The 15,457-nt window shown below is 38.9% G+C and overlaps 1 protein-coding gene across 9 annotated transcripts in view; it reads right to left on the reverse strand.

The window, feature by feature from the left end:
• Nucleotides 1-354: 354 nt before the first annotated feature.
• ZNF667 (zinc finger protein 667) overlaps nt 355-15,457 on the reverse strand; it is a 62,247-nt gene continuing 47,144 nt past the window's right edge. For 8 of the 9 annotated variants that reach the window (XM_023246070.2, XM_045046754.1, XM_023246069.2 and 5 more), the window contains 3 exons: nt 14,491-14,617; nt 12,847-12,939; nt 355-3,217 (listed from right to left, as the gene is read on the reverse strand). In XM_023246070.2, the coding sequence (XP_023101838.1) occupies nt 1,638-3,217; nt 12,847-12,939; nt 14,491-14,617 (1,800 nt within the window). In that variant the 3' untranslated portion in view covers nt 355-1,637. Of the gene's footprint in view, nt 3,218-12,846; nt 12,940-14,490; nt 14,618-15,457 lie in introns of those variants that run through there. The other variant, XM_045046757.1, reaches the window with a different exon arrangement.

The following is a 15,457-nucleotide window of genomic DNA, read 5'->3' on the forward strand; positions in this document are numbered from 1 at the left end:
AACCAATCTCTATGGCAGGTTGGCAAAGAAATTAACAAAGCCAGGGGTGTGGAAGGGGAGGAAGAATAGACCTGCCTCTCCATGAGCATTCTGTTAATTTGCTCACCCATTTGCTTCAAGTGTTGGAGATATTTTATGCTTTTACAGTACTATGACAAGTGTAAATGAAAAGTTAACTGTTCTATTATCCTATATGCATGCTTACCCTTCACAAATCTGGATGTTATTTTCTCAGTTGTGGTCAAAGTTAGAATGGCGTAACTCTCATGGTTATACATTTCGCAGTTATCTTAGCAAGATATGGGTGTTTACAAAAATGGTTTTTGCAGAATACTCCAACCGTATATAACCCAATAACAAAAAGAACTCTGATTTTATTTCTTACATACTTTGTACAAGCGGGAAACAGGGACTGAAAGCTGTTACATATGGTGATTAGCTGACAGGAAAAGAGACTGGTACATAAATCCAGAGTTTCCTCCCATGTATTAGTCAGCTTGGGCTGCCATAACAAAATACCATATCCTGGGTGACTTAAACAAAGGAAACTTATTCTTCAGTTCTGGAGATCAGGGTGCCACATGGTTGGATGGTAGGGAGAGCTAGCTTCCTGGCTTGCAGACAGCCACCTTCTTGTAGTATCTTCTCATGGCTTAGAGAGCAAGCTCTCTGGCATCCTTTCTTTTAAAGACACTAATACTATCATGATGTACCCTCATAAACTCATCTATCCCTAATTATCTCCCAAAGGTCCCTATCTTTAGAGGTTAGGGGTTTGACATATAAATTCTGAGAGGACACATTTAGGGAATGGCATCTCATTCTCCACCAGTCACTTATTGCACACCACTGTTCTTACATGAAAATACCACTGTTTATTCATATAAATATAAACAAATTTCTTTTCAAATAAAACAGTAACAAATAATTTCTCCCTGCTCTTAAGTTCCCATTCTTCAGTATATCCTGGCTTCTTTTTTCCCATTAGCCTGTCTCAGGCTTGTTAAGATTTTTCATACCATGAAGATTATGTATCTTCATCTTCATGGAGACAGTATGATAGTAACTCTACTGATTCACACACATTATGAGTGTTACCTTTATCCACTTGAAGATTCACTCTACTTTTTTCTCACCCACAATTTTCTGTCAGCTGAAAGTAGTACCCTCGTTTGCCCAGGAAATCTCTTATACATGATAGTCTAGTTCTAAGGGACAAACTTAAAACTCTTTCTTCATGTGACCTTAAATAAGGCTCAAAGCCCCATCTATAAATATGGGCTTTGTGGTTCCACTTTGTTGTATGTGACTAATGAAACAGCTTTCTAAATTACACTGCAAATAAAATATCAATGTCTTATGGAATGAAGAGTGGTCTTCATTAAAAATGATCCAGTCATCTGAACTTGCTGCTTTGAAATTAAGACCTATGGTAACATCACTGCCTCGGTTGATTACAAATTGTCTGGTCAAAGTCACCCTAATGACTTTTGCTCTTTGGCTTTCAAAGTGGGACACATCACCAAGACGGTCCCATTTTTACAAAATTTAGGTTATAGACAAAGGCATTTTTCCCATGCCTTGATCTCTGCTACTTTTATAGCCTCATTCTACGCTTTCACATATTTAAAACAAACTTAGGCTTTTTCCTCAGAATGTGTATTCTGATGTCGAATCAGAGATGAACTCCGACTATATGCCTTCCCACATTTACTACATTCATATGGTTTCTCTGAAGAATGACTTCTCTGATGCCGAATAAGATCTGAGCCACTACTAAATGCCTTCCCACATTCATTACATTCATAGGGTTTCTCTCCAGTATGACTTCTTTCATGTAGAATAAGGGATGTGCGTTGACTAAAGGCCTTCCCACATGTTTTGCACGTATATGGTTTTTCTCCAGTGTGAATTCTTTCATGTTGAGCAAGGTGTGCACTCTGACTGAAGGCTTTCCCACACTGATCACATTCATAGGGTCTATCTTCAGTATGAATTCTCTTATGCCGAGTAAGAGATATTCGATGACTGAAGGCTTTTCCACATTCCTCACACTGATAGGGCTTTTCTCCAGTATGAATTCTCTGATGTTCAATAAGAAATGACTGACGACCAAAAACTTTACTACATTTATTGCATTTGAAAGGCTTCTCTTCAGAATGAATGTTCTGATGTATTTTAAGGTTGGCAGTTCCAGAAAACATCTTCCCACATTCCTTACATTCAAACAGTTTCTTTTTCCTTGTATGAACTTTCTGATGTTGAATAAGGGATGAATGCCGATTACAGACTTTTTCACATTTACTGCATCTGTAGAGTTTCTCTCCATTATGAATTCTTAGATGTAGAATAAGGGTTGAAAGGCGCCTGAAGACCTTGTCACATTTATCACATTTGTAGGGTTTCTTTGATGTGTGAATTCTCTGATGAAGCAAAATGGATGAAATCCTATTAAAGGATTTTCCACATTCTCTGCATTTATAAGGATTCTCTAAATGGTGACTTTTCTGCAGTGGACTCTGACTTAAGGTCTTCTCACTTTCATAGGTTTTCTCTCCAGTGTGAATTCTTTTATGTATAACAAGGGCTGATTTGTTTTTGAAGCCTCTCCCGCATTTATTGCATTTATGTAATTTCTTTTTGCTGTGAATCTTCTTATGAAGTAAAAGGGATGACTTTCGAATGAAGTCTTTCCCACACTTTCCACACTGGTGGATATTCTCAACAAAGTGAATTTTCTGGCCCACAGTGACAGCTGGGTACTGACTCAAGGCCTTCCCACAGTCAAAGGTTTCTTTTCCATTATGAACTTTCCCATGTAGAATAAGAGATGTTCTCTGAATGAAGTTTTCTCCACACTTACCACATTCATGGCTTTTCCTTCCATTGTGAATTTTCTGATGAAGAATGAGGGATGAGATCTGTCTGAAAGCTTTTCTACAATTACTGCATTCATAAGGCTTCTCTCTAGTATGAGATTTCTGATGAAGTTTAAGAGATAAACTTTGACCAAAGGTTTTCCCACAGTCATTACATTTTAAAGATTTCTTTCCTGAATGCACTTTCTTGGGTTTTACTAGGACTGAACTTTTCTTGCAGCCTTTCTTTCCTATGGCAACTTTTTGTGATGCAGAAACTGGTTTCTGATAGCTGCTTTGCCCAGATTTGTTGCACAGAGATGTTGGTAACTTCTTGGTCTCATATTTAGACCTTGAGTCTGAAAGACACCAAGAAATTCAGTATTTGTTTTCCTATGCTGAAAAATGAAGTTTCTGTGCAGTTATTATCAATGATAATTACAATATCAATCATCATCAAACATAATAACAATGATGATAACCAGAAGAAAAATTTTGTAGTATCTTACTGTAATTTTAACATGCCAAAAGGCTTTATAGAAATATTTAGTAATTAAAAATCAAGAAAGCTTGTGATTTGAAATTAATAAATCAAAGTTTTATTTGTAGGATAAATTCATACCACATACCATATTAAACTCCATAGGTTATTCATTAGATGAATGTACTTTTATTACATGAAAGGTCCAAAAAGGGCAGAAGGTAAACTACAAACAGAAGGTAAATTAGTAGTTGCCTGTGGCTGGAGGTGGGACTAGGGTTTAATTGTAAATGGACATGAAGAATTTTATTAGGGTGATAAAAAAATTCTAAAACTAGATTATGGTGATGGCTACACAAGTTGTCAACTTTATTAAAAACCACTGAATTATACACTTAAGTGAATTTTACAATATGTACATTACATCCCAATGAAATTGTAAATTTTTAAAATGTATTCTTAAAATCCAATCTTAAAATAACAAACAAACAAAACACTGGAATTCTGGTTTGCGGTTCTTCATGTAAGAAGCTTGGAAAGCACAACTTCATCCTAACAAGTAAAAAGCTAAACAGATGTTAAAACCAACAACTCTTCTTGGATCCATAAGACAGGGGAGAATACAAACGGCTGCCTCCAATTTCAGCGGCCTCTAGCCATCCTGTCCCTCCTAAAGGGATAGGGTTTTGGTGGGGGGGCACTGAGAAACTGAAGACATTCACATTCCAGAGGCAAAGGCTCCCTAAAAGACACACCTCACCCATCACACATCACTAAAGGGCTGTTTACAATAGTTCCTTTTACCTGGTACATAACCTCTGGCAAGTAAAAAAAAAATTACAAGGCATACCAAAAGGCAAATAACACAATTTGAAGAGAAAGAGCAAGCATCAAAATCAGACTGATATGGCAGGGATGCTATTAATTCTCAGACCAGAAATTTAAAATTGATTAATATGTTAAGGGCTCTAATGATAAAGTATACAGCGTATTAGAACAGATGGGCAATGTAAGCAGAGAGATGGAAATTCTCAGAACCAAAACAAAATGTTTGAGATCAAAAACACTGTAACAGAAATAAAGAATGACTTAGACAGAATTCAACACAGCTGAAGAAAGATTCTGAGAGCTAAAGGATTTATTCTATTGGTAAATTAGAATTCTTAAAAATCAGGGGCTCCTGGATGGCTCAGTCAGTTCAACATCTGACCCTTCATTTTGGCTCATGTTATGATCTCACAGTTTGTGAGTCTAAGCCCTGTGTCAGGCTCTACACTGATGGTGTGGAGCCTGCTTGGGATCCTCCCTCTCCCTCTCTGCCCCTACCCTGCTCATGCTCACGTGCTTTCTTGCTCTCTAAATAAAAATAAACTTAAAAAAAAAAAAAAAAAAGAACCCTTAAAACTTGGAAAGCACAGTAAATAAAGACTGAAAAAAAGAGAACAGAATATCCAAAGACCATGGGACAACTACAAAAAAGTGACAAACGTATTATGAGACTACTAGGAGAAAGAAGAAAGAAAAGAAGAGCAATGAAGAAACAATAAGTGAAGGAAAAAAAAAAAGAAAAAAACCTTTATTTTTCTTATCATTTTCATTTTAAAGTTTGAGAGACAGAGAATCTCAAGCAGGTTCCGTGCTGTCAGCCTAGAGCTCGACGTGGGGCTTGATTTCACAAATTGTGAGATCATGATCTGAGCTGGAACCAAGAATCAGACACCCAACGACTGAGCCACCCAGGCACCCCTATTTTTCTTATTCTTAACTGACCTAACAGTAATATTCAAAATAATAGCATCAATGTATCCAATAATGTTTGGTCATCTTTTCATCTTATGTATGTACATGTAATATATACATGCTTATCGTATTTATATATAAATGAAATGAATGATAACAATGATACAGGTGATGGGAGGAAGAAATTAGCATTATTTTGTTATTATAAGGCACAGTCCCATGAAGTGATATACTGGTACCTGAAAGTGGACTTGGATTAGTTGTAAAGGTATACTGTAAACTCTAAGGCAACCACTTAAAAAACAAAAAAGTATAATTGATAACACTGGAATCATATGAAATGCTCGTTTAAAAACACAATAGGCATGGGGCACCTGGGTGGCTCAGTCGGTTAAGCAGCCGACTTCGGCTCAGGTCATGATCTCGCGGTCCATGGGTTCGAGCCCCGCGTCGGGCTCTGTGCTGACAGCTCAGAGCCTGGAGCCTGTTTTAGATTCTGTGTCTCCCTCTCTCTGACCCTCCCCCGTTCATGCTCTGTCTCTGTCTCAAAAATAAATAAACGTTAAAAAAAAAAAATTTAAAAACACAATAGGCAGAGGGGCGCCTGGCTGGCTCAGTTGGTGGAGCATGCAACTCTTGATCTCAGGGTTTGAGTTCAAGCCCCACACTGGGTGTAGAGCCTACTTAAAAATACATAAACAAAAAACAAAATAAAACCACAACAAGCAGAAAAAGAGAAGACAAAAGCAGGAATAAAGACAATAAAAAATATTTATTATGTATAGAAGTAGATATCAATCCAACTATATGAGTAATCATTCTGAATGCCAACAGTATAATTACTGTAACAATTAAAAGAGACTGTCAGGGTGAATTAAAAAACATGGCCCAATTGTGTGTTGTCTGTAAAAAACCCACTTTAGATATAGATTAGACATAGATTAAAAGTAAATGAATGGATGGATAAAGAAGATGTGGTATATATACACAACACAGTATCACTCAGCAATCAAAATGAAAGAAATCTTGCCATTTGCAACTATGTGGATGGAACTAGAGGGTATTATGCTAAGTGAAATTAGAGAAAGACAAATATCATACGAGTTCACTCATATGTGGAATTTAAGATACTAAACAGATGAACATAAGGAAAGGGTAGCAAAAATAATATAAAAACAGGGAGGGGGACAAAACATAAGAGACTCCTAAATATAGAGAACAGAGGGTTGCTGAAGGGGTTGTGGGAGGGGGGATGGACTAAATGGGTAAGGGGCATTAAGGAATCTACTCCTGAAATCATTGTTGCACCATGTGCTAACTTGGATGTAAATTAAACAGTACATTAATAAATTTTTTAAAAAGTAAATGAATGGAGAGAAATATACCATGCCAACACTAATCAAAAGAAAGCAGGAGTAGCTATATTAATTCTAGACAGAACAGACTTAAAAGCATGGAAAGTTACCATGGATAAAGAGGGGCATTACATAATGAAAGAATCAATTCTTCAGACAACGTAACAATTCTTAATGTGTACATGCCTAACAACAGAGCATCAAACTACAATCAACAAAAACTGTAAAACTGCAAGGAGAAATATATGAATCCACTATCATAGTTATTAAAACATTTCAACATCCTTCCCTCATAAATGAACAAATTGAGCAAGCAGAAAATTCAGGGGAACTCAACCACACCATTTTCAATTGAATATAACTGACATCTACAGACCACTTCATCCAATGACAGCAGTAGTCACATTGTCCCCAAGCTTACACAGAATATTCCCCAAGACAAACAACATTCTAGGCCTTAAAACACACCTTAACAACGAATAGAAATCACACAGTGCTCTCAGACCACAAGGAAATTAAACTAGAAATCAGTAACAGAAAGATCAGTGGAAAATCCCTAAATACTTGGAGGTTAAATTTTCAACAACACATGAGGGGCATGTGGGTGACTCAGTCAGTTAAGAATCAAAGTCTTGGGGCGCCTGGGTGGCGCAGTCGGTTAAGCGTCCGACTTCAGCCAGGTCACGATCTCGCGGTCCGTGAGTTCGAGCCCCGCGTCGGGCTCTGGGCTGATGGCTCAGAGCCTGGAGCCTGTTTCCGATTCTGTGTCTCCCTCTCTCTCTGCCCCTCCCCCGTTCATGCTCTGTCTCTCTCTGTCCCAAAAATAAACGTTGAAAAAAAAAAAATTTTTAAAGAATCAAAGTCTTGATTTTGGCTCAGGTTATTATCTCATGGCTTGTGAGATAGAGCCCTGCATGAGGCTCTGTGCTGACAAAGCAGAGCCTGCTTGGGAATCCCTCTCCCCCCACTCTCTGCACCTTCCCTGTTCATGCACCCGCACTGTCAAATTAAAAAAAAAAAACAAAAAACAAACAAAAAAAAACTCTCAAAAGGAATTTTTAAATATTCTGAACTAAATGAAAACAGAAACACAACTTACCAGAATTTGTGGGATGCAACGAAACTAGTGTTTATCCTAGGGAAATTTATAGCACTATATAGCACATTAGAAAAGAACAAAGATCTAAAATGAGGGGCACCTGGGTGACTCAGTCCATTGAGCATCCAAATCTTGATTTCAGTTCAGGTCATGATCTCACAGTTCGTGGGATCACGCCCTGCATCAGGCTATGCATGGACGGTGTGGAGCCTGCTTGGATTCTCTCTCTGCCCCTCCCCTGCTGGCGCACACTCGGTCTCTCAAAAAAATAAACTTAAAAAATAAATACATAATATCAGTAATCTAAGTTTCCTTCTCAGGAAAACATTAAAAGAGCAAATCAAATCCAAAATAAGCAGAAGAGGGGCACCTGGGTAGCTCAAGTTGGTTCAGCGTCCGACTTTGGCATGATCTTACGGTTAATGAGTTTGAGTCCCAAATTGGGCTCACTACTGTCAGTGCGGAGCTCACTTTGGATCCTCTATCCCTCCCCTGCTCTCTCTCTCAAAAACAAACATTAAAATAAGCAGAAAAAGTAAGAATTACAGCAAAACTCACTGAAATTGAAAACAAGAAATCAATAGAAAAATACAATGAAACCAAAACCTGGTTCTTTGAAAATCACTAAAATTGATAAGGTTCTAGCTAGGCCAAGAAATAGAGAAAACGCAAACTACTAATATCAGAAATGAAAGACACGACAGAAATACACATTTCATGAAAATTAAAAGAATAATAAAGGAAAACTATGAACAACTTCTATGCCCTTAAATTTGATAACCTAGATGAAAGAGACCATTTTGTTGAAAGGAACAGTATTCCAAAAGTCACACAAGAAATCAGAAAATGTGAATAGGCCTCTATCTATTCAAGAAATTGAATCAATAGGGGCACCTGGGTGGCTCAGTTGGTTAAGCATCCAACTCGGGCTTGGCTCAGGTCATGATCTCATGGGAGTTCAAGCCCTGAATCAGGCTCTGTGCTGACAGGCTCTCTCTCAGCCTCCTGCTCTTTCTCTCCCTCAAAATAAACTTAAAAAAAAAAAAAAAAAAAAAAAAAATGAACCAATAACCTTCCAAAACAGAAAGCACCAGGCCCAGATGCATCTGCTGATGAGTTCTAACAAATATTTAAAAGAACTCATACCAATTCTCCATCATCTCTTTCAGAGGACAGAAGCAAAAAGAATACTTGATAACTCATTATATGAGGTTACTTTTACCTTAATACCAAAATCAGACAAAGGCAACACAAGAAAAGGAAACTACAGATGAGTACCTCTGATGCATATTAATGCAAAAATTCTAAACAAAATACTAGCAAACTGAACTTAACAGCACATTAAAAAGATCACACACATGAGCAAGTGGGATTTACACCTGGAAAGCAAGGACAGTTCAATATGGGAAAATCAATCACTGTTATACATCACATTAACAAAATAAAGGACAAAAGCCACATGATGATCAATTGATACAGAAAAAACTTTTGACGAAATTCAAAACCCTTTCATGATAAAAACACTCAACAATCTACAAATAGAAAGAAACTACCTCAACATAATAAAATCTGTAATTGAAAAACCCACAGCAAATATCACAGTAAACATGGAAAGACTAAAACCCTTTCCTAAGATCAGAAGCAAGGCAAGAATGCTCACTCTCACCACTGCTATTCAACATAGTACCAGAAGTTGTAGCCAGAGCAGTGGGGTTGTTTTTTTTTAATTTTTTAAATGTTTATTTATTTTTGAGACAGAATGCAAGCAGGGGAAGGGCAGAGAGAGGAAGACACAGAATCCGAAGCAGGCTTCGGGCTCTGTGCTGACAGAGGTCAAACTCATGAACCGTGAGGTCATGACTTGAGCCAAAGTCAGACACCTAACCAACTGAGCCACCCAGGTGCCTCAAACCAGAGCAGTTTTTTAAAAAAAGAAATAAAAAGCATTAAAAAAAGGAAAAGAAGTGACATTCTGCCTGTTCACAGATGACATGATCTTCTTTGTAGAGAAGCCTAAACATTCCACACAGACATACAAAATGTTTGAACCAATAAACAAATCCAATCAAATAAAACAGCAGGATACAAAATCAAGACTCAAATCAGTTGTGTTTCTATACACTAACAATGACCACTCAGAAAGGGAAACAAGAAAAACAATCCCATGTACTATAGCATCAAAAAGGATAAAATATTCAGGAATAAATTTAACTCAAGCAATTTGTACATGGAAAACTACAGAGCACTGCTAAAAAGTCATCAAAGGTACAAATAAATGGAAAGCTATCTTGTGCATGTGGACTGGAAGACTTAATATTCCACCCAAAGCAATCTACAGATTCAATGCAATTCCTATCAAAATCCCAATGACATTTTTTACAGAAATAGAAAAAAAATTTCCTAAAATTCATATACAATGTCAAGGCACCCCAAATAGCCAATCTTGAAAAAAAGAAACAAAGTTAGATGCTTCACACTTTCTGATTTCAAAACATACTAAAAAAGCAGGGCCTGTGGCGCCTGGGTGGCTCAGCTGGCTGAGCATCTAACTGTTGATTTCGCTGCACTTATAATCCCAGGGTCATGGGATCGAGGGTCCTATCAGGCTCTATACTGAGTGTGGAGCCTGTCTGGGATTCTCTGTCTCTCTCCCTCTGCCCCTCTCCCCAGCTCAGGTGGTCTCTCTAAAAGAAAACAAATAAATAATTTAAAAAATCCTTCAAAACACACTACAAATCAACAGTAATTAAGATGATATGGTAGTGGATAAAAGATAGATATAAAGACTAACAGAACAGAATAGAAAGTCAAGAAATATACACTTGCATATCTGGTCAAATGATTTTCAATAAGGAGGCCAATACCACTCAAGAGAAAAGGGCAGTCTCTTTCACAATCAGGGCTGGGAAAACTGGGTATCTACATGCGACAGAATGATCTTGGACCCTTCCTTACACTTTATATATAAAGGTGTAAGCGGCTCAGGGGGTTGAGTGACAGACTCTTGATTTCAGCTCAGGCCATGATCCCAGGGTTATGGGATCAAGCCCTGCATCAGGCTCTGCACTGAGAATGGTGGAGCATGTTTAAGATTCTCTCTCCCTCTGCCCCTCTCTTCTGCTCACTCTCTTTCTCTCTCCCAAAAAAACCCTACAAAACCCAAGTAACAACAACAGAAAAAACTTCAAGGGGGGGGCACCTGGGTGGCTCAGTTGATTGGCATCCCACTCTAGATTTTGGCTTGGATCATGATCTCACTGTGGGTTCAAGCCCCACTTGGGCTCTGTCCTGACCGCGGGGAGCCTACCTGGGATTCCTTCTCTCTCACTCTTCCAAAAACAAAAATTTTAACTCAAAATAGATTAAAGACCTAAACGTAAAATCTAAAACTACTGAACTCTTGGGGTGCCTGGTGGCTCAGTCGGTTGAGTGTCTGACTTTGGCTCAGGTCATGATCTCGCGATTTATGAGTTCAAGCCCTGCATCAGGCTCTGTGCTGACAGCTCAGAGCCTGGAACCTGCTTCAGATTCTGTCTCCCTCTCTCTGCTCCTCCCCTGATTGCTCTCTCTCTCTCTCTCGTTCTCAAAAATAATAAACATTAAAAATAAATAAATAAATAAATAAAATAAAACTACTGAACTCTTAGAAGAAAACACTGGGGAAAAAGCTTCAGACATTAGATTTGGCATTGATTTCTGAGATATGACACCAAAAAACACAAGCAACAAAATAAAAAAAATAGGACTACATCTGCATGTCAAAAGGAACAATCAAGAGAGTGAAAAGGCAATCTATGAAATAAGAGAAAATAATTGCAAATCATCCATCAGATAAGGGACTAATACACAGAATAAAGAACTACAACTCAACAACAGATGACAACCCTATTTTAACAAACAAGCAAAAGACCTGAATAGACACTTATACACATGGCCAATACACCCATGAAAAGATGCTCAACATCACTAATCATTAGAGAAATGCAAATCAAACCCACAGTATCACCTCACACCTGTAAGGATGGCCACTATCAAAAAAACAAAAAATAACAAGTGTTGACAAAAAACTGGAACCCTTGTATACTATTGGTGGAAATGACAAATAGTGCAGCCACTATGGAAAACAGTACGGAGGTTCCCCAGAAAATAAAAAATAAAATTATCACATGATCCAGCAATCCTCCCTCTGGGTACATATCCAAAAAAACTGAAATCAGGACCTTAAATACATATCTGTACTCCCATGTTCATTACAGTATTATTTACAGTAGCCAAAAGCAGAACAACCCAATTATCCATTGATAAATGGATACAAAAAATGTGATAAATATAATGAAGTATTATGCAGCCTTAAAAAAGAAATATCCTGTCACTTATAAGCTACAACATGGATGAACCTCAAGGACATTATGCTCAGCAAAAAAAACCAAAAAACAAAACCAGTTATAAAAGATCAAATACTGTATGATTCCATTCATACAAAGTACCCACGGTAATCAAAATCAGAGAAATATAAAGAAAGGTGACTACTGAAGGCTGGGTGGAGGGAAATTAGTGTTTAGTGAGTATAGTTTCAGAAGTTATTAGAAGATGAAAAAGTTCTTGATACCTGTTGCACAACAATGTGAATACACTTAACATTAAAATGGTTAAAATGAACTCAATATTATGAATTTTTTTGCAACTAAAAAATTCTTATAAAACTGTTTAAGTAAGTAAAAATAACGTGATAAAAAAAGAATCTATCAGAAAAGAGAATGAGCTCTTGGAAAGTAGTCAAAGTGAACAGTTGTGGAAATTTTTTTTTTTTTTAAAAGAATGAAGGAACGATGTGAGCTTGAACATTATCATTAGAAATACTATCATGAGAGAAGGTGGAATATGCTTTCTCTGAAGGGAAATGCTGAGGCAAGGAAGGCTGGGATGAGGGCATTAAGAACTGAGCTTCTGAGACCAGAAACTGGGGTTCAAACCTAGCTCTAATGCCACTTCCTAGCTGGGTTACCGTAAGCAAGTCACTGAACTCTTCTGATCTTCAGTTTCCTCATATATAGACCAGAAATAATAATACCTACCTTAGAGGACTGGGAGGAACCTATACTTAAAGTATGTCTGTTACCTACTAAAGGTTTATTAAATGTTGGTTATTCTCCTTCTAGAGCTTGCACAAAAGAGACTGGAATTTTCTTCTCAGGCCTGGGGCCTTTAAGGTAAGGAAACTGGGAGCTCTCAAATATCAAGAGGTTGCCCCCTCAAGATGCAGGACGCTCTTACACACAATGGCAGTGTATAGGCTTTGGTTCTGTCACTCACCCAAGCCCCGGCGTTTTCTCACTGGCTCCACCATCCAAGGTGCTTTCCCTTTCTCCAATAAGGTGATCACATTTGGTCTCCGAAAGGAAAGTCCTGCATTCGGGAAAAACATCAGAACTGAGCAGGATGTGGATGCCACAGACGTCAGGGCCAAGCCCCATGTCAATGGGAACGGGGGTTTATGACCACAAAGGGTACACAGAAGACGTAAAGGGCAGGTGGAAAAGGAGGATGAAAGTTCAGTTACAGTGAGAGGTGGTGCTCATTTCTAACTCTACAAAGCCAACTATGGTCTTGAAAAGTCAGGCCAGAAACTCCTGAGTCTATTGCCTTTAGCTCCCACTCCCACCTTCTTTGATCTGTTTTGGGTCGAGGGGCTGGGGCTCTGCAATCCACACTTGTTCATCAGCAGCTCCCTATCAGCATCCACCAGCAACCAACCAGCAACCACCACCAGGGGCTCTGCTGGTTTTCATTTTTCTTTTTCCTGCACTCTCAGAACAAGCCTCAGCCTGACTCTTCATGACTGTAACAGACTAGTCAGCACACCTCTCTCTTCCTTCAGAAGTGTGAGTCCCTTCAAGTCCTAAAAACCCCAAACTCTCCCCTTTGTATGCCTAGCCCAAGGATGGTGGTGGCTGCAACCTACAGTTATCATCTATCAATCAGCTGTGTCCACTAGTTACCTTTTAACAGTACCTGCTGATTCCTTTTATTAAATTCTCTCTCTGGGGGCGCCTGGGTGGCACAGTCGGTTAAGCGTCCGACTTCAGCCAGGTCACGATCTCGCGATCCGTGAGTTCAAGCCCCGCGTCGGGCTCTGGGCTGATGGCTCAGAGCCCGGAGCCTGTTTCCAATTCTGTGTCTCCCTCTCTCTCTGCCCCTCCCCCGTTCAGGCTCTGTCTCTCTCTGTCCCAAAAATAAATTAAAAACGTTGAAAAAAAAAATTTTAATTATCTCAAAAATTTTGAGGGTGCCCTCAAAAGGTTACATATATAGTTACCATATGATAGCAATTCCACTCCTAGGTATATACCCCGAAGAAATGAAAATACATGTCCACAAAAATATTCATACACGAATGTTCACAGCAGCACATTCATAATAGCTCCAGTTAAAAACTGCCCAAAGGCCCATCAACTGATGAATGGATAAATAAAATGTAGAATATTATTGGCCATAAAAAGAAGGGGGCACTGATACATGCCACAATGCAGATGAACCTCAAAAACATTACGTTAAGTGAAAGAAGTCAGGCACAAAAGTACCACATACCTATGATTCCATTTCTATGAAAAGCCAAGAACAGGCAAATTCATAGAGACAGAAAGTGGATTAGTGTTTGCCTAATCTAAAGGAATTAGTGGGCAAGGAGAAATGAAGAGTGGTTGCTAATGGGTCTGGGATTTCTTTTGGGGTAATAAAAATGTTCTAAAACTGACTGTGGTGATGGATGTACAACTCTATAAATATTTAAAACCACTGAATTATATACATTGTATATATATGTGAATTACACATCAATACAGCTATTAAACAATAAAACAAAACTGTAGTGGCTTCTGTTTTCCTGACTAGACTAATTTATGTCCCACAATAGGCTGGTTGTGGATTATGGTGGTGGGGGGCGGGGGCAGGCCTTACCGAGTGAGACCAGATTCTGGTAGTTTTCCAACATGACGTCTTCATACAGATCCTTCTGAATGGGGCTCAGCCACTCCCACTCTTCCTGGGAGAAATAGATGGCCAAATCCCCAAATGTCACTGGCACCTGAAACAGAAAATCACATGTCCTTTCATCATGGGCTTATGCTTCCACATGGCTAGAGACAACAAGGAACTTGTTCCTAAAAGGGGACATAAATGGTGCCAGGAATCTTTTCAGGAAACATTTGGGGTTCTGAGGCCAAGAGGGGCAGGTATATTAAATAAAACAAATACAACACAATATGATATGATTTAGCTATTATCAAAGACTGTGTCGGAGCGCCTGGGTGGCTCAGTCAGTTGAGCATCCAACTTCAGCTCAGGTCATGATCTCATGGTTTGTGGGATTGAGCCCCATGTCAGGCGCTGTGTTGACAGCCCATAGCCTGGAGCCTGCTTCAGATTCTGTGTCTCCCTCTCTCTCTGCCCCTCCCTGCTCTCACTCTCAAAAATAAGTAAACATCAAAAAAAAAAAAAAAAAAAAGACTATCACAGGGGCACCTGGGTGGCTCAGTCAGTTGAGTATCCGACTCTTGATTTTGGCTCACATCACGATCCCAGGTTGTGGGATCAAGCCCAGCATCAGGCTCTGCTCTGCATGTGGTGGATCCTGCTTAAGATTCTCTCCCAGGGGCGCCTGGGTGGCTCAGTCAGTTGAGTGTCCGACTTCGGCTCAGGTCATGATCTCACAGCTCGTGGGTTTGAGCCCCACGTCAGGCTCTGTGATGACAGCTTAGAGCCTGCAGCCTGCTTCAGATTCTGTGTCTCCCCCTCTCTCTGTTCCTGCCATGCTCATTCTCTCTGTCTCTCAAAAATAAATAAACATATATATAAAAAAAAAAAGATTTTCTCCCCTTCTGCCCCCTTCCCTGACTCATACACTCTCTAAAAAATAAAGACTGCC

Source organism: Felis catus, chromosome E2 (assembly GCF_018350175.1).
Source record: "Felis catus isolate Fca126 chromosome E2, F.catus_Fca126_mat1.0, whole genome shotgun sequence".
Lineage (NCBI taxonomy): Eukaryota > Metazoa > Chordata > Mammalia > Carnivora > Felidae > Felis > Felis catus.